Raw genomic sequence first — 22,602 nt, 5'->3', positions numbered from 1 at the left:
TATATATATACATACATACACACACATACAGTCTTGGGATTCCATTAATCCAGCTTGTAAAATGGCTGCTGTAAAACTTTTACTCTTGTCAAACATACTTAAACAAAATTAATGTAGAGCAAATCGAAGACGATGGTTTGGCCTGATTTTCCTCCCTTGCATTGATGGAAGACCCTTGGCAGTGTTTTACAAGGTCCTATCTGTCCATTATTAGGGAGGTTTGATTCTAGTATAAATCATTACAAAAAGCATTCATGCACCTTGGAGTTTTTCACTAAAGTTGAAGTGGTAGAAATATTTTCGCAAGGTACAACACCTCAGACAAACATTTTCAGCACTTCTAACCCAAGGCGTTAGTTTAGTCTTCACAGATGTAAGCTAGGAAGGGCGCATGCACTTTGTTTCTAGAGCTGTCATAGGAGCTTTTAATACCACTTATGACATACTAGTTGGTTTGTTTCGTTTGCAGAGATGGGAAGGAAACAATGGAAGACACCACATAATGGAGTTCTGCTTTACTGCCGTTCAGTTTCTCCAAAAGAAAGCTGTCAAGTCCTAATAGATGAACTGAATGCAACCCATTGGTATTTGTTTTTGGCACCTAAAAAGTGCTTGCTAATTTTTCTTTTTTTTTCTTTTTTCAGCACCAAATGTGTTTTTTGCGAATTTCAAGTGACAAAAAATAATTACTGGTGTTACTGTACGTGGCTATATTGACCTCAGATAACTCTAGAAATCCAGTGTTTAAAATCATCTGCCAACCAGCTGGAAAAATGGGCCCCGTATGAACAAATGTCCATGTATGGTGACAGATGGGTTTGGATATTTTTGAGAATATACCAGTAATCCTCCAGAGATGAGTGATTAGTTAGTTGCAGTGAGATTTGAGTTTGTGGTTCGGCACAGGCACTTTGTCAACCAGATTGGTTTAGGTGGTTAGGCCTAAGCCCCGCTACTATGGTCTCAGCCGCAGAGACACCCTCTGACTGGGACATATGCCAGACTGGTGATGTAACCAGCCTGCACATGACTAACCAACACCTTACCTACCTGCAGAATGTGTGAAAGAGTACAAACCCAAGTGTATTTCAAGTTTTTTTTTTTCAAAGCACAAAAATAAGAAGCCCAATTTCTGTCATCTCCACTAGATGTGTGTGTCTTTATTTTTATTTTACATTTACAGCATATCCAGGAATCGCTACCCACTCCTTTGCCTATCCTAGCTACCCCTCAGTGCATTGGGGGGGATGGTAATCCATTCTTCCCATATGTTCGATAGTGACGGCGGGATTAGGCAGACCCTGCAAGAGGATTAAGGCTTCAGGGTTTGGGTCCCCTTCTATCTGTCCTCCTCTTTAACCGTCCCACCCCCTCCACCTGCTTCTTGCCGTCTCCTCGTGCCGTTCAGCTCCTCTCCCACCCTTCTCGCATCTCCCTTTCCTCCCCTGGGCAAGTATCCAATCTCTGGAGTGTTTTAGCTGTTGAATAAGGAGGGAGAGGGCAGATCATCATGGAGGTCATTTCTTCTTTAATTTAACACAGTAATGGATATTTCCACTGCTCGTGTGAATTATTGTTTGTCTTTGTGGGATTTAGTGTTGACATTTTATAGATGTGACCCAGATTTTGCAACGAAAAGCCTCGGATAGAGAATTTGTCCATGTGTTGCTTTTCTTCCTTACTCATCACCTCTCTCTTTTTCTCTCTTGATATCTTCTTCTTCTCCTCCTTCTTCTTTCCTCCCTGTGTTGAGGGCTGTAATTGATATGCCAACGGCAATAAATCAGCCCGGCTTTACAGTGGGAACGTTATCTGAACGGACAGGTTCAGCCTCTTTGGAGGGGAGGCTGAGAGTGCGAGTTAGCCAGCTCAGCTTCACTAACGGCTTACCTCTTCCTCAGCCTCTGGATTTTTAACAACATGCAACCATCTCGCCTGTCTTTAAAATCAGACGGGGGTGGGAGGAGGAATCCCTTCCCTCCTTTACTTTCAATTTATTTCCCAGTTTCCAATTCCTACTGGAACAGTTTCCTGTCCTGTCAGTTGATGGGATGTGCTGATATTAAATCCAATCATCTCACCCCCTTTACAGCCTAGTGTCTCTAATGCTTTCTCCTTAATTGATAAAGGCTTCGGCTCCCCCAATTCGTTGATTCCTCATTCCTGAGGCAGGAGACGGGCTCATGCCCAAATGATTGACATGTTTTCCCCTGATGGAGCCAAATATGATTCGCATCCTTCCTCCAGTGCTCTTCCCAGCATTTCGCTTAAGCTCTGGAGGAAAGTGAAATTGAAGAGGGTTTTCGAGGATAAGTGCAGGGAGAGAAAATAGGAGAATTTTGAGTGAGAGGAATGTACGCAAGAAGTCAAGTCAAAACCTCCATTTACAATTTAACAGGATTCCTGCACAGTATGGAAGGGGCAGGAATTCGTTTTTCAGATCTTGATTGAAGCAAGGCAACCAACGGCAGAGTATGGAGTAATAGTTGTATGTCCAAGCTGTCTCATTAACAGGAGGCTCCATCCATCCATTCCTATCCTAACCCATCCCTATGGTATCCAATGCTTATGAAATAATTATTTTCGTTTTGTAAAACAAAGAGGCAGAAAGGACTTGGGACTGGGTTACTCAGTCTGGACTCTTCACAGGCAAAATATGTAGGAAACTTAAGTTAAGTGTGTGAAGAAGGGGACTGAGGATTGAGGGTGAATGTTCCTCAGGGTCCATTAGTAAGCACATTATCAGCATGATTCCATTTTCCATCCCGTATCCATCATCCTCTCTTACTCTTAAAACGTGTTTCATTATACCTTATTGCCCAATAGATAAAAGCAGCTACAGACTCCAGATGCAATTTGTCGTTAGATTCACACTCTCTTACATCCAGCTACGCCTGACCTAAATGAAGAGAAATTACAGGAGGGACTTTTTTTTTCCCAGGTTCTCTCGTGTTCTTTATCAGGCATTAGCTGGCGTTTTCTCTCTGCCTCATTGTTTCTTTGCCCCTCTTGGAAATGACAAAGGAAAATGAGGCAGCCGGCCTCCCCACGTGCTGCCACGCTTTAAATTGACATCTGCTCTCATCGCGCAGCGCGACTGTACTATTGAACAAGAAATTAGTTTTTTTTTTTTTTTTTTTTTTTTTTTAATAGGTTGGCTCGTCACTTTATTGCATCTGCCTGTGCCAAAGAGGCCATGATCCGTGTCAAGTCGTTTTAATCTCACAGAGTGGAGAGTAGCGGTATATCGGATAATTGCAGCTCAGGCCCTTCTGTCTGCAGTTTTCTTGCTGAAGTGCCTCATTCTACAGGGCTCCCCTGATGTTTACTTCAAGCAAAGGTGGAGTTGATTTAAAATGCTGTTGACATCCATTTTAGCCACTTTTACAGAGCGTGCCTTCAGCTTTCTACTGCTTTTTTCCCCCCTGTCATCTAGTTTTTCTGTTTTATACAAATGAGTGATTTTCAAGGTGAAGTGTAAGATGACAGAGCCTCTTCCTGAACCTGGCTAGCTTTGTGCCAGCTTAGTGTTGGCTTACTGCTGCATGAACCAACCCTTCGGCTCTCTTCCACTCTCACCTGTTATTTACACTGTGCAGCAGAGTGACTAATGATAATGAGCATTTCAAAGATGGCTCTTACAGAGGCGTTTCGTTGCCTTAGTTATTACCGAACTGCTTCCTCAAATTTGTCACAAAGTTGTTTATTTATTTTTTTATTCAGCAGATTGAGACCTCTCGCCAGAGTTAACAGATCAGCCTTAGATCTCTGTGCTTAATCACTATTAGACAGTTTGCTTTGCTTCTTAAGTTAAGCTAATCAGTCAGTTACAGAACACTGGCTTTGCTATGCTTTTTCTAAGCATTCCTTTACCTATCCATCCACTTCCTTTTTTCTGTCGTGCCTAGAAATCAATTAATCACAGATCTGATTTTCAGTTTTGACAATGCCGCTAACAAAGATTTTAGGTGGATCAAACAATTTTAAGACCTCGATAGTCTTCACAATATATATTTCTCCATCCTGTTATTAATTAGTTATATTAAGGCCAGAGACGATGGTAAGCAGTAGATGTCGTGCAACAAAGAATAGCGCAGTTAGCATGCGTGGCATTATAAATTTAAACGATTAGTCTCCTAGAACTGAGGTCTCCAAATGTTTTTGAATCATTGACCAGCTTTATTTAGCAGAAAGTACATGGTGCAACATTCTTGCCTTGGAGCAAGAAGGTCATAGGTTCTAATCCCAGCCTGAGGTCTCTCTGCATAATGTTTACAAGTTCTCCTTGTACATCCGTAGGTTCTCTCTGAGTAACTCAACTTCCTTGCACAGCCCAAAAACATAATGTGTTAGTCTAAAGTACCCTGAGTTTTCAATTTGTTTGCACATGGTTGTTTGTTCTGTGTGTGTCTGAATTTTCTTGGTGTGTGCGCTGCATAGAAAGGCCCAGTGAGGGACTGGAGTTGTGAATTAGCTTTAGCTGTATACTCTTTGTGCATTGCATAAGCTACAGACGCTTTTCTGTTGCTGTCTTTGACTGCATTGTCCTATTAAATAATAAACAGGGACAATAAATAAATGAACTGGTGGCCTGTCCAGGTTGCACCCAAACTTCAAGGATAGTTCAGGTGATGGGGTGAATGAACATTTACAAAATTAACATAATCACATCTGTCAACAATTTCTGTAATTTCTCTCCAACATTTCGACACCCAGAAAAACATGTTCGTTGTTAGCCTTTTGAAACAACACATTTTTTTGTCAGTACTGAGTGCTAACAGTATGTTGTAGTGCACCTTGAGTAAACTTTTAAGCAAAATAAATGTGTTTGCCAAATCCCTACTCTTCAGTTTTCCATTTGAGTTTTGTTGAGCAGACAGGAACTACAATGGATAAGGGAACGGAGCCAAACGCATTACAGCGTGGGCAGTTTTCAGACTGATTTTAAGTGTTTAAAAAAAATATTTAAAAAATAAGAACATTTGCAGAGTTATTGTGAGCACTTTAGATAATATGAATACATTAGTGCCATGTTTAAAAGTTTATCACTTCCACAAGTGTGAGACACTGAAAAATCCAATAAAACATTTGTCGCAGCAGTGAATAGTAAAACGATTCTATCATTTTTCTATTTGTATGTGTACTTAATGTATCGGACTGGGTTCTCTCAGCCAAGGCAACACTACCAGATTATCTTGCATTGCTGTAAAGTTTTGGCCGCTATACAACTCTGATGCCCATTTCTAGCCCACCAGATCTCCATGGATAATTACAATATGGAAAAACTTGTTGCAGTATAAAACCATGACAGGAAAAGCTTTAAGCAGACCAACCTATAAATTGCTCGCTGTCAATGCTACAGTCCCCAGTAGCAGTTTTTCCAAGAACAAATCTCCAAGAGCGGCACTGTAACACTGAGAGTTATGAAATATTAGTAGGTTCAATGTTGTGAGTCCATAACTCATGGCTATACTCGAATTCTGTGTATAGAGCTTTTAATAATCGACTCCTGGCTCCCTTGCATTTTTGCCCATAATTCACTGCAGACACGTTTGCCTTCCAGACTTGATTTGATATTATTTATATTTTACCAAGGCAAATGTCAACCTTTCTCTTTTCTCATTTGTCTGTGTAATCTTTGCAATTTTTAAGCCTCTCTTCCTCCTTGATGCCTAATCAATAAGAAACATTTTTTAGACTCTAACATATTTTCTCTTATTTGCCTTTCAGGGCTGCAACCTTGTGCCTCTGTGGATGATGTTCCTGATGACTGCTCACAGCGTTGAAAACAGGACAGTGGATCAATAGGAGTTTTGTTTCTCCTTCCCTGGTCCTTCTCCCTCCCTCAAGCTCTCCTTTCTCATTCCTTAGTAGCAGAGGAGGCAAAGAATAAAATCCTGACTTGGATCTAAGCAACAGAGATTGTTCTCCTTCTTCCTTTCTCCTCCCCCGCCCCCCAAGCCTCGCCGCTGGACACTTCAGATATGTGTCCTCTTTCTCGGACATTAGCCCTCCCTGGCCAGGGGAACTTGCTTGTCCTGTTGGGGGTTTTACTCCTCATGGTCCCATCCCTCTCTGGTGGTCAACCCCCGCCCTTCAAACGGTTTGTCCCTGCTGACCATTTTCTTACACATCTGGCCATCCACAACAAGACTGGAGAAGTCTATGTGGGAGCTGTCAATTGGATTTTCAAGCTGTCCAGCAACCTGACTAAACTGCGCAGCCACATGACTGGCCCAGTGGTGGACAATGAGAAATGTTACCCTCCACCCAGTGTCCAGTCCTGCCCTCACGACCTGGCCCAAACCCCCAACGTGAACAAGCTGCTCCTGATAGACTACGCACAGAACCGTCTCATCGCCTGCGGCAGCACCTCGCAGGGCATCTGCCAGTTCTTGCGTCTGGATGACCTCTTTAAACTTGGCGAGCCTCACCACCGCAAGGAACACTACCTCTCCAGTGTGGCGGAGTCGGGGACAATGTCAGGGGTCATCATAAGCTCCCCTCAAAGTCCTACTAGCAAGTTATTCATTGGAACACCTATTGATGGAAAATCTGAGTACTTTCCTACCTTGTCCAGTCGCAAACTCATGGAGAATGAAGAAAATGCTGACATGTTTAGCTTCGTCTATCAGGATGAGTTTGTCTCCTCTCAGCTTAAGATCCCCTCAGACACCCTGTCCAAGTTTCCTGCCTTTGACATCTATTATGTGTACAGCTTCAGCAGCGAACAGTTTGTCTATTATCTGACAATGCAGCTAGATACCAAACTGACCTCGCCTGACGCCAGCGGGGAGCAGTTCTTTACCTCCAAAATTGTCCGCCTCTGCATGGATGACCCAAAGTTTTACTCCTACGTGGAGTTCCCCATTGGCTGCACCAAAGACGGGATCGAGTACCGCCTGGTGCAGGACGCCTTCCTGGCCCGACCAGGCAGGCAGCTGGCCAACTCTTTGGGGATTTCCGAGAATGAAGACATCCTTTTCACGGTTTTCTCTCAGGGTCAGAAAAATCGGGCAAAGCCACCCAAAGAGTCTGCATTGTGCCTGTTCACCCTGAGGAAGATCAAGGAGAAGATCAAGGAACGAATTCAGTCCTGCTACAGGGGAGAAGGGAAACTCTCTTTACCCTGGCTGCTTAACAAGGAGCTCGACTGCATCAACTCGGTAAGCTCACATATTTGCTTTAGCACATGTTGTTGACTAGATTTGGCTTGAGATTTTGTTCTGACAATCCAGATAAAATTATTAGCATTGATAAACACAGATGTAGTAATTTAAGCAGTAAGAACAAATTGCTATTCTTGACGCTAAATCTGATTTGCAATTGTGGAATACTAACAGTCTCTGGCTGTCTATCTCCTGCTGTCTTCTTTTTCTTACTTTTTCTGCCCTTTTTTTCCCCCCTCCGTCCCCCAACAAACTCTTGGCGTGTTGATTCACTCAGACAGGGGACATCATTAGCCCAGTCCCCTGGATTTGTGAACTGTCACTCAGAAGGAGCACCCAGGCACATCCACACTCATGCATTCAGCATGATTCAGCGCTCTGCAGTGTTAGATCCTGGGAGATACTGCAACTTAGACTTGTTTTTCACCAGCTGAGCCACAAAGCCTGGCCTTGCATGCATTACAGAAAGCGCTGCTTAAACAGACACCTGCATGAAGTTGCACTAGCGACTTTACAACACTGCAGGGAAAGAGATATACTTTTAGACTTCACATTTACAAAAAAAAGTGTTTTAAAGTGTTTCCTTATAAGTCAACATATTTCTGATTTCAGATGTTGTTATAATATGAAATGCACACAAAGCCTTCAGCTTGTGTTGCATCTAATGGAGTAGGATAATTTAGAGGAATGGGAATGTTTGCCTTTGTTAGTCGTCATTGGCATAAGGGCACAGAGTTGTGAAAAGTAACGTGAATTTCTGGAAGTGCAGCTTTTCATCTCCTCTACCTCTCTCTTGCTACGTTCTGTAGAATTACTGGAGATGATGGTTTTTCCTCTCTTTGTTGCTTTAATTTCCACTTCCTGGTTTATAAGACTGCCTATGTTAAGGCTGTTAGACGGAGGGATTTTATTTTTTTCCATTTGATTAAACAGAACTGTTGGTGCACATTGCTGGATGACCTTTTACTATGTCACACAGGTCAACTAATTTCACCATTTAGATAATCAAAGATCAGAATCATCTCTATTTTCTGGTTTTTGTAAAACATTTTCTTTTAAATTGTTATTTTACACATTTCTGATTTCCTAAGAAAGATGTGAAGCCATAAGAATATCATCGGAACCATTTTCTTCCAATCTTTCTATTAGTGTTAAATATTTTAGAATAAAATATTAACAAGTTGACCAATTTTGCCTTTATTCAACACAAAGGAATACATTTAAAATTGAACAATTCTCAGGTCATACATTCTTACCAAACATCTAAATTCAACAATTCAGATGTTGAAAGTCGAGCTTGATTTTAAATTTCATCAAACCCTAATAAATTCTCAATCACATGCAGACCTATAGATATTTCATTGGCTTTTCTTTCACTTCAAAAATTTCCTTATTCACACATACCATGCCACCAAGATAACATTTAATGTTTTTACTGCTGCAACCTTCATGTTTGCTCCCTGCCACAGATTCATTGATCCATTTACTCATAAATTCACTGATATGCCTCACTCCATCCCTCCTTTATTCCTCCAATCCCGTTCTGTACGGCTTGTTACCATGGTTTCTGTGCTTTTGGTGAGGATTACATCCACCAATAATTTATCACTCAGACAACCTCTTAAAACCTGCCGTCCCTTGAAAACTGTCATCAATGACAATGTAATGGCTTCACAAAAGCGCTGACTAGCTGACCCCAAGACCAGCAGCAAGACCTAGGAGGTCAGTGTCAGGTTAATGATGTCTGCTCCAGTGCCCCTTAAAACTGACCTAATTTCAGCTGCCCTAAACAGGCCCAGTCCTCAGCTCCACAAAAGCTTGAATCTGAGATCATTTTTTCAGTGTGGAAACGGGGACTGTGTGAAATAACTTAACTAGCCAGCAGTAAAACGGAAACAATGGAGCGAAACATCAAGATAACCACTCACAGAAGATCTAAATAGTCCTTAATTTATTAAGGCAGAAACATCCACATACTAGTTAATATAACCTGGTGAAAAAGCAACATTGTACATAATGCAGTAATGCATTAAATCTGGTTGTGTGGTCGAGTGGCTTCATCTTTTAAAAATAAGTCTGAGTACAACATCTCTTTCTTTTAAACGCAGTTGTAAAATCTGATTATTTTTGCTATAATTATATTTCAGCTATCACTACAGTATATTTGTAAAGGTCCTACAAGAACAAATAATTAAAATGGTTAAGAGAGCATAAGTTGAATTTGAATAAATTACTACTTACAGATGTTTGAGTTTCCTCCACAGATTTAATTAATTTTCATTACCTTGGTAATAACACTCTGAAATGCTGTATGCACTGAGCTCAGCTTAGCCCTGAATGCTTTTAGATGTCAGATGGGAAAACAACCTAAGCCAGAAACACTACAGTGTTAGGAACTTACATGATCTCTACGAAAGATCACTAATGACAGAGTATGTAGAGTGTACTTTCTGTACACCTTATGAAATCATTCCTGCTGTCTAGTAATATTATGTTCCTGGCATGGCTAAATGAAGCACACAGCAGCAGTTTCTTATATTCAAGACATGTAGTAGAGTTCAGATTGCTGTTGAATAAATGTAAAATGGTGGTCAAACTACTCCCAATAGTAGTTCGTATTGAGGGCAGTGGTGACGTCACACTGTGTGCCAGAAAAAAAGTTGCTGTAAAACAGGGTTTTAGTTTTTACTGTTTTAAAACAAAGACAAAATGATTTTTAGGTCAGAATTAAAAAAACAAAATGCTTTTAGTGTAGTAAGTTATGCTAGTACACTTGCAGCTGTCAACATCAGTTTTATTATATATTTGTTAGTGAATGCATACCCTTATCAGAACTCTCAGAAAAGGCTGCAAACATTTCTATATCCAGTCCGGTTCCACAACAGACATGTTGAAAACTGAAAGGATAGAACCAATACATTTTGCTTCTTCTCCATTTAGTGTTTCCGGTAACTTCTGAAGTCGTCTCTTCCTCAGTTGGCCCAAGTCCAAGGAGAATTCACTGCCTTTGGAAAGCTAAACAGATTATTTGGGAAATAGTTAAACTGTTAAAGAAGTGGCACCCTCTAGTATTTTTTGTAGAAGCATGACTAAACGGTCAATGAAGTAACATAGAAAATACCATTTTCTTTTGCAGATTTAGCTTCTCTGGCTTCATTTGTAAAAACCCCACAGGCACTTAAAATAGTTAGGTTTTCGCTCTTTATGTATCTTTTGCATAGAAGAGTGAAAGTCTGGTAGTTTCCTAATTAAAAAAACAGAAGATAACTTTTGAGTTTCCAAGCTGACAATAAGGTTTCCAGCACATACCTTGATGCATGTCTAGTATTTAGTCGAGTCACCATCAACTACACTTTGATTCTGAAGACGCCTTCAGTGAGTCATAGGGAGGTCCAAATCAACACATCCTATCACACCCTCCACTGTTGCTGAACATGTGCACCACAATGGATTTAGGAGAATTTTTAGATCGTTATATGTTTTTATATATATTTAATTTTGAATACTTTACTGTTAGTCTTATGCAAAAACAGTTTGAGCATAAATAAAAAGCCAACATAAAAAAAATCAGATCTTTACACCACAGTTGTGGTGGTGGAAACTGTTGAAATTATAAACTAATGCATGAAACGGAGTCCCAAAAGTTCCCGCTGAACAACCGGAGCAATTGAAATGCAGTCTTAGCAGTGTGGGAAACGCTCCTTAATGCTGAGGGTGAACGTTCTCAGGTTGACCCTGCCATGGTGCAGAGGCGAGGGCAAGGCAGGGCTGGTTTGTGGGTGGTGGGCTGGACAGGCATGGACAGCTGTTAACCACAGAGCCATGATTGATCACCAGGAGCACCATCAGCCTCCCGTGTGAAGCTTAGATCTTCATTTCTTGCCTGTGGCCGTCATCAAGCTGGCGTGTTTTACTATCGCATTTGAACTTCATCTGTTTTTGGTAAACACAAATTGTCAGGCGCATTAGATGCAGGTCTGGCAAAATATGTTTTCCTCGACAAAGCGCTGACGCTCACTGTATAACGTTTAGCACCTCAGCTCTGCTACCGGGCTATATTTGTCTCCTGTTTGTGTTTGTGTGTATGCGCGTATGTGTGTGTGCGTGTGGGTGTGTGTGTGTGTGTGGGTCTTGTTTTGTCCCTGAGCTTTATTAGTGAACCTCTGACCTTCTCCCCAGTTTGAGAGTGGATCAATACAAACCATTTCCACAAAAGGAGAACGAGAGGGTGGAGGCGAGTCGCTAAGTTAGGAGTGAACGAGGAGGAGAGATGACTGAAAATATGGGAGGGAGTGCAATGGGAAGGGAAGCAGGAGAGAAGAATCGGTGTAGAGGTGAGAGCATGAAAGGATGAACAGGAATGTTGCAGAAACTAAACAAGCGAGGCAGCCTGAACCAAAAGGAGAGAGAGGTGCAAGATGTAGGTGGAGATAAAAATGAAAGAACCAGAGGGAGCCCGAACCAGAGGAAGAGTTGGATGCCAAAGAAACCTGCATAAGAGAGTAGAGAAATTTGAAGTAAGCAGATAAGGATGTGAGGAAAACGAAGTGAGAAATGCAAGTGATCTTCTGGAGGCAACTAAAGAAAAACCTCAAAATCAGTTTGTGTTGAATTAAGTTGGTTATTTACTTGTCAGCAATGAGGCTCAATATTTAAGTGTAGAAATTTCTGATTTGCAATTATGAGCAAGGCATTGTTATTGTAATTGTACAGGGGTAATGTCAGATTTTTCACCATTTTGAGCTAAATTCAATGTAGAAATCAGTGAAGACTGTATCTTCTTTGATTCAGAGTTTTTTCTCTTTTATGTTCGGTTCTGCACAAATATATAAAAACAAACAAACAAACAAAAAAGCTAAACCACAGCCAAACAAGGAGGGGAAAAACTGGGGAAATAACAGAGATGGACACGAGAAAGGAGGAATTGATGAAATGGACTAAGAGGAAAAGCTTTGCAGTAGAGGAGAAGAGGAAACGACAAATAGCCAAGGAGGGAGCAGCAAGCCTTTTACAGCCAGTGTGCTCAGGAAGGAGAGAGGCAATGATTCACCGGCTGAGGGGAGAGCAGGGCCAGAGGAAGAGTGATGGCCTCAGAACTTTTTTTTCACTGCCGCTGCCAAGAACAGCTTGAGAAAAGGGTGGATGACAGAAAGAGGGAAAGGAGAGGAGGAGAGCGTGATTGAACACCGACTGCCGCACGAATAATATCGGTGTCCCTCACCTGGCCAGCGCTCTGTCCTCTTCAGCCATATGTCTCGCCGTCATGTCAAACCTCAGAGTGTGTGTCGGAGCCCCCTTGACAGGGTGTGTGTGTGTTTCCAGTGTAGGTGCCATACTAATGAGGTGCTCAGAAGCGCACGTCTTTTTGTGTGTCTGTGAAGTATTCTGGGTTGAGGCAGTCCTAAAGCCTCTTTGCTCTGGGGGTTACTTTGTAGAAAATACATGTTTACTCTTTAAGTAGTGTTTAATTTGGTAATGAAAAGTACCAAACGACTTTTTATCAAGTTGTAAAAAGTTAGACGAGTGTATCTAAACGAATCGTTCTGGTGTTCCTTATTCTCGGTGAATTTACATTTTTCGTCTGAATGACTAAAGATGTCATGCAGACTGTCAAAATCCAGAGCCACCAATCACTTTCAGACCCCAATTGTAATATGTTCTAACGTCATGCTGACAGTAAGGCATTGTGCAGCTGGTCTTTCCCTCCCATGGCAGTTAATATATTCCCCGTTCTCATGGGAAGTGCCACTCTTTGCCATTTTTCTTCTTGTTCCAACGGATTACTCAAACTGTCACAGTGTTTTCTCTTGACTACAAGATGGATGGGAGAGTTTTGAACTTTGGCACAAGTCAGGGCATCAATCAGACAATCAATCCTAGAAAACCAGTCGGTTTTAAGTAAACGTCTTTTAAGGCCGCGTGGACCAGCTGTTGTCTGGCCAGCAGTGTCAAAGGTGAGATTTTGAAACTAAACCTGAAATCAATAGTTGGGTTGTCTGTTTCTGTTTAAGATTAGATTTACTCGTTAGTTTAGTGTCACAATGCCATTTAAAATCTTATTTCTGTAATGATATTGTGACATGGCTTGTTGGATGATATGCCAACTACTTTTTAAAGAATTATTATTTTAACAATACCATAAATTTAAGGCTTTTCAAGGTAGAGGTGTTTAGTTTATTTCACATGGACGGTGCACTATTGTTCTTAGAAACATAGAAAACAAAATACAAAGAAGCATTTACAAGGAAAAAAAATTCAACACTAAAAACTAAAACTGAAACTTTAATTTTCAAACATATTATGTCTTTAAAAGCTGCATCTAACAATATCTGTAACATGGTAATTTGACTTTATTTTTGAATCAGTGTCTTTCTGACACTAAGGATTTGCAATTTTTTAAATAAAATTTGTCATCCTAGAAAAGAAAATGTTATTGTCATAATTATGTTTGTAAGCCCCAAAAATAAAGCATAACCTTGCAAATGATTTTTTCCACCTTTAGTTCCATGGGAACATTAATAAATATGATTATTTTTGAATAAATAAAAATGTGGAGTTGTTTTATTCAGTATCCCTTTTGTTAAGGGCATTGAATTAGGTTAGTTTCACTTTTAAGAGCATGGTGTGTGTTCTTTGGACTTTATGCAGTGAGATATAGTCATAACCATGGAGTCTATTCACAAAAAAGACCATGTTCAATTTCTAAATCATTATTGACGCTCATTATTTCTATAAATACCACAAAAATATTGTGATAAAAAGTCAATATTGCCGAACTCTTAATGGCACCAAATAACGTACCAACTGGTCTGTAACAGGTAGAGAGATTATTAAAACCTGTTAAGTACCTGGCAATATTGAAAGATTGTCTTAATCTGTAGTCATAAATTTAAGCCATGAATAAGTGAAGTTATAGCTCTTCTGCAAAGGCCACAGTTCCAGTTAAACCACAGGTTTTTCTTCATTTTTGTTTCAGTTTGAGTGGCTTAGAAACGCTGAGTCGAAAACATCTTATCACATCTAAATCTGCTTTCTGCTTGCAGCGGATGGAAGACACAAACACTGAAAGACATCGTTCAAGGCGTAGCTTTCAAAAGTTTTCTAGAGGACTTTCTGTACTTTGACATTATTGTAGCACTTGTTTGTAAAAAAATTGTAAGTTAAAATAGCATTTATTTTCTTGAAACGGATTGTGTTCTGTATTAAAAAAGAAACAAGTTGAGATCACTTTGGAGATTTGGATTACCGTTTCACAGCTAAGGCGAGTTGGAATTGACTGCGAGACCATCTTCTAACCTGATTAAATCCATCATTAAGGATATCATGTAATGAGTGTAACGCTCTTGTGGTCTTTTGTAAGACACCATCTCATTTCTGTGGACCTAATCTAAAAGGATATGGCAGCAAATGTGTTTAAGTAATTAAACCTGATTAATTGAGCCAGAGTTGATGAAGAGATAATTGACAGACTAAATGAGTCGAGCAGGGAGACGTCAGTGGAGCGCCATCCTTTAAAAGTTATTTCAAACTAATGAGCTTGGGTCATTTAATATCTGCCTGTGTGATAGTTTTTAAAGTAAGGAGAGAAATTCTGTGTTTCAGAAAGGAAATTTGGATTTATTTTATCCCCCCCACCCGCCGCTGATCTTGTCAAATTTGAATATCCTTCTCATCCTGTCATTACAAAACAACAAAACAATAGGAAACCTTTGGAAAAGACCCCATACAGACTGTGAGAGCTGCTTATTTTATTCTGACCTCTCTCCCTCTCTGAAGAGTGTTTAGCTCCACAAATTAGCAGCTATAGCACCACTCTAATGATACTAATTGTCAGTGTAATTATGTATTGATCGGTACTGTGTGTGGGTGGCGTGCTGCATGCATCATTATCAGATGTAATCAGGAAGCGAGGGGAAGTGATGTGCGTGTTTTGCATGTGCTGGTGGTTTCCTTCTTAGCTGTTTTTATGTGGTTACGAATGTGCAGTTTAGAGATTTATCCAGCACTTTTCGTAATAATCTTAAGTTCAGAATGTTAATCTTGAAGTTCAGAATGTTTAATCATCTGCTTTGCCATATTTCATCTTGTTTAAATATTTGTTGCTGCTTGGACTCCAGTTTTGCCCTGCTGAAAACGGAGCTGCTCTGTTAGAGGTTAACTACTTTGCTTGAGGGCACCATTTAGTCCTCCTCTGGTTTCTAATTGACGCTGAGCTTGTTGCAAATATTAATTTTACAATAATTGCTAGGATTTGTATGCATTTAGAAAGCATTGTTTGTTTCTCTTTTTTGCACATTCTCCATAACGTCTTTCAAAAACATCCAGATTCCTGAAAACTTTAATAACTTTTTTTTATGCACTACAACAATAAACCTCGTTGAATTTATTGGAAGGTTCATGGGGCAAAGTAGAGCAATGATGGAAATGGAAAAAGATGCATATATTTTTTTAATTAGACAAAAAAAATCTTGTGTGCATTTGTACTCAGCCCCATTTACTGTGTTAAGGCACTTAACCATCTCTAGATGTGTACATCTAGAATCACACTTCTAAAGAATTTCAGCTGCAAGTGTAGCGGAAGGTGATTCTAATCAAGTGGTAAATACAAATGTGAGCCACATGTTCAGTTTATCATATGTAAAAAATGTTTGAAACTATGAGTAATTTCCCCTCCACATCTCAGTTTAGCCACTATCTTCATGTGGGTTAAGCACATACATCTCCATTAAAAAATGCTGAAGGTTGTGGTTGCAACATGAGAAAATATATTTTTTTTTAAAGTTCAAGGGATATTAATTCTTGTGCAATGCACTGCAATATTTCTATATCTCCCCATCCATTGTGGCCTAAACATGTGGTGACAGATTTTGTAACCACTGCTCTGACGACTAGCCAACTCCTCAAGGTTCCCAAGGTCTGCATGTAGAGCTTTCAACACTGAACTTACCCCACTGCACCCAGGTTCCTTTTTTTTTTAAAAGCACCTTTTGCTAGTCAACCATTAATTGGTTAATCCAAAATATACTCAACAGATTAGCCGTTTTCACTTGTTGATGTGAGAGGGTTTTTTTTTTCAGCTGCAGATGAATTCTTCTCTAAAAGTGATCATGACGTCCACAAAAGCCAATGCAATGTTACTGCAGTTTATGCAACAACATAATGTATTTTCTTATTTAAAATGGTATTAATTGTGGCAATTTTCTTTATACAATGAATTGTCTGAACAATAGACAGAATAAAAGTCGCAGTTACTTAGTGGGTTAGTGGGTATATATATACGTATATATTTATAAACATATGCACGTTGTTTGTTCTGTTCACTTATTTATAACTTTCACTTCCTGATATTTCCCACACACATTCAAATGGTGATGCTTGTGAAAGTAGGCCATTTCGTGCACGCACACAGAGAAAAGCGTCACTGTGATGCATGTTTGATGCCTTGATGAAGAAAGAGCTCATAATGCAAGAGTGCTGACAGAAAGGCACACACACGGATGAACTACAATTGTAACCGTAATGTCCTGTCCACGCAATTTATTATCAGGTAGCTTTCCATGTTAGTATTTATTCCCCTGAGCTGTTATTTAAAGGGACGCAGGGCACCTGTGAGATGCAACAGGATGTCCAGTTTATTTGCATGATGGTGAAAGAGTGTTTTGTCTTTTTTTTCATGTCTTTTCCTCCCACCTTATTAGCTGTAATCAAGAGCAGCGTGTCCTGTCAGGATCTTCTATGTAGTACTATTGTACTCTGCCATTTCCGTATGTTTAACTGACTCTAGGTGTCACATTGACAAATCCCAGTAGAGTATCGGGTGATGTCTGCCCAGGCTTATCTATGTGACTCATAATGTTAAAGAAGTGGCAATAATGGAGGAATGATTATTCAATCGGTTCCTTCAGCACACTTCAGCCGCCCCACATCTGCAATCAGTCAGTGTTGCTGTGCGCACACACGTGTTTGGTTCCACAGGAATGACGATATTTCAGTGCTTTGCAGCATAAAATAGAGTAAAACAGCTCCACCCATGAGGAAACAAACTCCCCGCTGTCCACTAACACATGACCTGTTTTTTCTAAAAGCTTAGCTTGTGTTGGTGTTGATGTGCTTCATATATTGTATTAGCTGTGTTTGAGTTGCACGTTTCTTTATGGCCTTCAACATCAGCAATATCACATGAGCACTCTTTAAAAAATATTTCAATGTTATTTTGACTTTGGATGCACAAACAAAAGGAAAAAAAATAGACTACACACTCACTATATATAGTTGTATTTCTATCGGCGCAGGTTGGCGGCTTAATACACGGTGCTTGTAGCTCTCCAATAGTAGTTTCAAAACACTGTTACTTTTTTATCGGTAGGGAAAAACCTCAGTCACTCTAGCACTTTGTTTGCTACTTGATTACTTTTTAACACACATTTATAATTGTAATAACATTGCAAGCAACAAGCATTCTGCAAAGAATTGCCTGGTGTGCAGAAAACGTTGGCTGATTAAGTACCATGCGTTCAAGTTGTCTGTTAGTGTAATGTTTGGTGACACTAGCTGTCATATTAAAATAACTCTTTACTCTGCTGGCAAATTAAAGGCCACATCAGCATATTTTTAATGACTGATGAAATAGACTGATAATAAAACCACATTTGTAAAACATCATAAAATGTGATGGAGAAACATAGAAATCTCACTTGGGGAAAAGTGCAGAATCTTGAAATTTGTTGGAGAAGTTTTAGAAATTCAAATGAAAACACAACTTCTCTTTCGATGATACCCATCACTGATGCATGCAGTACATTAACTTAAAGAAAATAAAAACAGGAAACCTTGTTTTCTTCATTCCCAACTCTCTGCTGCCAAAGTCAGATGAAGGTTTTACACTTTAAGTCTTTGCTTACTGGCTTTAAAAAACAACAACAAAAAAACAGCAGAATGTTAAGTATAGTATCCAGCCAATAACCTTCAGAGACCACTGTGAGAAACGCTCCTTCCACCACGGCTATTGGCCCTAAATCTCCTGGGAATTTGTTGTTGCGTTAAATTGCATAATATTCAGAAAGTTGCCCCTGTAAAAGGCTGCCTATCCTCAAGGGACTCTGCTCTTATTCTTTGCTGATCTTGGCTGTTTAAAGCTTCCAGATTGTAGGGAAAATTGAACAACTTTTTACCTTTATGTGCCCCAGGGAGACGGTGCTATATAGGCTGTGGGGTATTCATATTAATGTATAATGCATTGATGTTGAATGTTTTAACCCTTTTTGGGGGTCTTGTGGAATCTGTACACAGTGATGTTAGGAGCTGCAGTGATGAATTAACCCTCTGTTTGTGTCCCTCAGGCACGATGTCATGTGTTTGTGGTTTGACTGACACGAACACGTTCTCTTTCTTACATTTCTTATTTCTCGCTTGACTATAAAGTTGTTGTCCCTTATTGTAGCTCGGATGAGGGTGATAGTTATTTTGCTTGTGGCAAATCTGTTTATAAAGAATACTTTTGATTTAATGTGTTTGTCGGTTTTTTACATGGCAGGATTATCAGACCATATTGGCGTTGTAGTGAGTGTGTCGTCGGCTATCTTTGAGAAAGAATTTACCCCTCAGGCGTCAGCGGTTACAAAACAATGTAGTTTCCAGTTATAGCTGCGTGTTTCTGTTACTTGAACACATCCTCGGTTATGAGCTGAAAATGATCCCTTTTAATTATTGTTAAAGAATTGCTTCAGAGAAAGTAAGATGGCAGAAAGCCTCAACACTTCTGGGGGAGCATATTTAGGTGTATGAGGGGTGACTTGAGGCAATTAGAGCAAAACGGTGCCATGCAAGAGAATTCAAACCCTATTTGTGGGATTTTATGTGAAACAGTGGGTTTTACTTTGGGATATGAATGTTAAAGGAGCTGCATATAAATGCTTACCACACTTCATATTTTCATGTGGGCAGAACCCTTAAAGCCATGTCACATTTAGCCTCCAAGTCGCAATTAAACACTACTTTGTTGCTCTATCATGTAAAATTTCATTGACATACAGTGACATTTGTGTTCGCAACACGACAAGATGAAAAAGTTCAGGTATACAAGCGGTAAGATTGCCTAGTGAGAGCTCCAGTGTTCCTATTGGTGCCAGAAACGGGCTTTAAAGGAGAACGAGAATGTCGAAAAAGGCTTTATTGACGTGTGCTGAGCTGCAGGCAATTTAGGTAGATCATTCGGCAGAGTGTGGAGGAGGGAGGTGTTATCTTTTCTCCTGTGTGGATCAATCAGATGATGTAGTGATAAGTCTGTGGATTACACTGCTATTTACACACTCCCCCAAGTGCAAGTGTGTGTGTGTGTGTGTGTGTGTGTGTGTGTGTGTGGGGGTGTGTGTGTGTGTGTGTGTGTGTACGTGCGTGCGTGCGCGCGCGCGCGTGCGTGCGTGCGTGCGTGTACTGGCTGAATAACTCACTGACGGCCATTGGGTTTTAGTGTTGTTCTTCTGCTCCAATATGTTGCTTGTCAGTAACACAAAGCAGAAATGACTCAAACTGTGTCTGACTTTCACTCTCCGTCATGACCAGGATCCCTTTTCTTAGTCCGATAGAGGTGGATCTCGTTATTTTGTTATAAATATCAATTTGCAGTCAAAGAAGCTTAATATTGCTGCCAATAATTAAATTAAGTCCAACCCAATCACTAATCCAACAATAATAACGACGGCCTGATTCCAGAAAACGTCTACAAAATTACAAAATGTGTTGGTTTAACATTGTCATTCATCATCAAACAAAAGGTTTTATTCATTTTGGCACTTGAACCCCTTTTAATGCATTATGGGCTGACTGAGTGTGTGTGGTGACTGGTTAAGGGATCATATGGGTCAATGATCCGCCTTGGGTGATGTGCCCCTCGTGATATCGGAATGCTCTCGATATTGTCACATGGTCGCGGTATAACACCATGACTGAACACAGCTGAGGAAAAAGAGTTTTGCTGGGTGGGACTGTGCTTGTTAGAATGCTGCTTGTCGGTATGAATGGCTCTTTATTTGAATAACCTATTTACTGTGTTAGCAACGGAATCAGAAGCAATAGAGACCAATGGGTTTCACTGCGATCCCCACTGAGCAATGGAAATGAGCTCCATGCAGACTTGAACACAGCTTGGGGGCTTCTAAGATCTGTTTTGAAAAGAGTCTGGGAGTGCTTAGGATGAAGTGCTGCAAGTCCTGGGTCCGAGTGGACTTTCTGTTATCCTCAGTTTTCAGTAAGGACTCAAAACATTAAAGGGATATTCTGGTTTGTTTTGAATTCTAGCAAATTTATGAGATGTACGTGTCACAGTGTTTCGACATGTTCTTGAAAATATATTTTTTTTAAGTGGCTTTTTGCATGTTTTTTTCCCCCCCTTTTGATTATTTTATGGCTAACTTTGAGTAGTCATCACTCAGTAACAGTGCCCACACCAAAGATTACCATCGTACTGTTTTAGTTTTTTTCTGTCCAATCGTTGAAAAAAGATTAACATATTGACTATCTGGATTGGTGCAAACTGCTGGTGTCAATAATCTCAGCTAATTCTGGTCAGGAGATAATTTTTTAGGGGGAATCTTGGGTGCATCTTTAGACAAATATGCTTTATTATGTTGGGAAAATGTCAGGTCTTTTGCCTCGTTGCTAACTTTTTGTCTTCACTTTGCAGCCCCTGCAGATAGACGACAACTTCTGTGGACAAGACTTCAACCAGCCTCTTGGAGGAACTAGCACCATTGAGGGCACCCCTCTCTTCATAGACAAAGACGATGGCATGACTTCAGTGGCTGCCTACGACTACCGTGGCAACACGGTGGCGTTTGTCGGTACACGCAATGGTAAACTGAAGAAGGTAGGATTGATTAGATGTTTATTCTAATGATATGATTTGCACAAACTGAACAGATGCTCTTTTGTTTTGTTGCCTTGATATACTTTTAGCTCAACTGGTTTTGGCTGCAAGCAGCTGTGGTGCGTTTTAAATTCAAGCGGCGATTTACTGATCTATGAACTGTGAGGCTTCAGTTTCTATTGGAGACATTTGATATAGCTTGTAAAGCAATGTCTATTTAATACTCTTTAAATAACTGCCCCTCTGTGTCTGTACATAAGTAAACCAAAAATGACTAAAAGACAAATATAGCAGCTGTTTGGACAACTACCAGCTTTTGAGGACTTGAGCTGACTGTGCATAAGTGAGCTGGATGTGCAAGCTTTCTTTAAGACTGGACGATTGTACACAGTGGAAAAACACTGCACTGAGATGGTGTGGTGTGTGAGGACTCTGTTAGATGACATTTGGGTTGCAGGCGAATTATTTATAAACATATCTAAATACATTGATTTTTCTGACAACGGAAAGAGGTTGTTCTTCATTCTGTGCAATCATTCAAAGTTTTTAAGGTGGATATCCTTTTCCTCGCTTTTCTCTCTTTGGTCATTGGCCTTTTCGTAACTGTACATTTCAGCGGACTCTTCCAAAGGTTTAAATGAAGTAGTAGGCATATGACATAAAAATACACTGCATTGTCCCAGTATTGTGTGCATTCTCACCTTGGATATTAAAACTATATTTAACTTGGCCAAAAGAGGGCTTCTCTGCTGAGACCTCTAAGTAAAAGCAGTTTTCTTTGCAAGGCTTCATTCCCACATTAGATACAATTTTCCCCCAGCGGTGAAACAATTTCGTTCCTTTATTTTTTTTTATACAGAGGAAGGATGATTATGACAAGTGTATGTGTTCACTACGAATTTCGTTTTGTGAATGTATGGTAGGTAGACATAAACTAAGAGTTTTTATGTTGCTTGTATAATGTTAACGTCTGAGACTTTCTCTGTGTATTTCAGTTTATAAAGAAAGGACTCTCATGTAAATGGCGACTCATTAGAATTCAACCCGCTCCCCTCCTCACTGCTCAAGACCTGTCATCCATTCAAAATTATGAATGTATAATCAGACTGTGTGTTTTTGTGCCTTTAATGCCTGTTTGCGTATGCATGTGGCGTTTGTGTGTTTGTCACTCACCGTATGTGCAATAATGCGTTCTCCTGTGATGGCGTGGGTTTGCGTGTGCCTGTCTGTGTTTGTGTTTATGAGGAAGATTGACTAAGATTCAGTGCTTTGCATTTGTCAGCGTGACGCCCATTCACTTAGATTGGCAACAACCGATTTATTTTCTCAGCTGTTCTCACATGCCTCTCCCTCCGAGCGCCGAGTTATCCACTCTGGTTGAGGTATATTTGTGTGTGGAATCTCACTTGGGAAGTAGGTTGTTGTGTTGCTCTCGTGTGCATTAACAACAAAGATGAGAAGCTTGCAGTTCTTTTGGCTGCCTCCGAAAGTACAGGGAAAAAATAGGATATCGTCTCAGAAAAGACTGGATGTGCTGAGAGGGACAAGAATACAAAACCTTGAGCGCAC

At 40.2% G+C, this 22,602-nt stretch overlaps 1 protein-coding gene across 4 annotated transcripts in view; it reads left to right on the top strand.

Moving 5' to 3' along the window:
• plxna1b (plexin A1b) overlaps positions 1-22,602 on the top strand; it is a 211,354-nt gene that overhangs the window by 30,400 nt on the left and 158,352 nt on the right. For all 4 annotated transcript variants that reach the window (XM_008409387.2, XM_008409390.2, XM_008409388.2 and 1 more), the window contains exons 2-3: positions 5,731-7,166; positions 20,851-21,033. In XM_008409387.2, coding sequence (XP_008407609.1) covers positions 5,985-7,166; positions 20,851-21,033 — 1,365 coding nt within the window. In that variant the 5' untranslated portion in view covers positions 5,731-5,984. The remainder of the gene's footprint in view (positions 1-5,730; positions 7,167-20,850; positions 21,034-22,602) is intronic.

This window comes from Poecilia reticulata, linkage group LG5 (assembly GCF_000633615.1).
Source record: "Poecilia reticulata strain Guanapo linkage group LG5, Guppy_female_1.0+MT, whole genome shotgun sequence".
NCBI lineage: Eukaryota > Metazoa > Chordata > Actinopteri > Cyprinodontiformes > Poeciliidae > Poecilia > Poecilia reticulata.
Note: the sequence above shows the minus strand (reverse complement) of the source record. Positions and strands in the feature narration are given on the sequence as shown.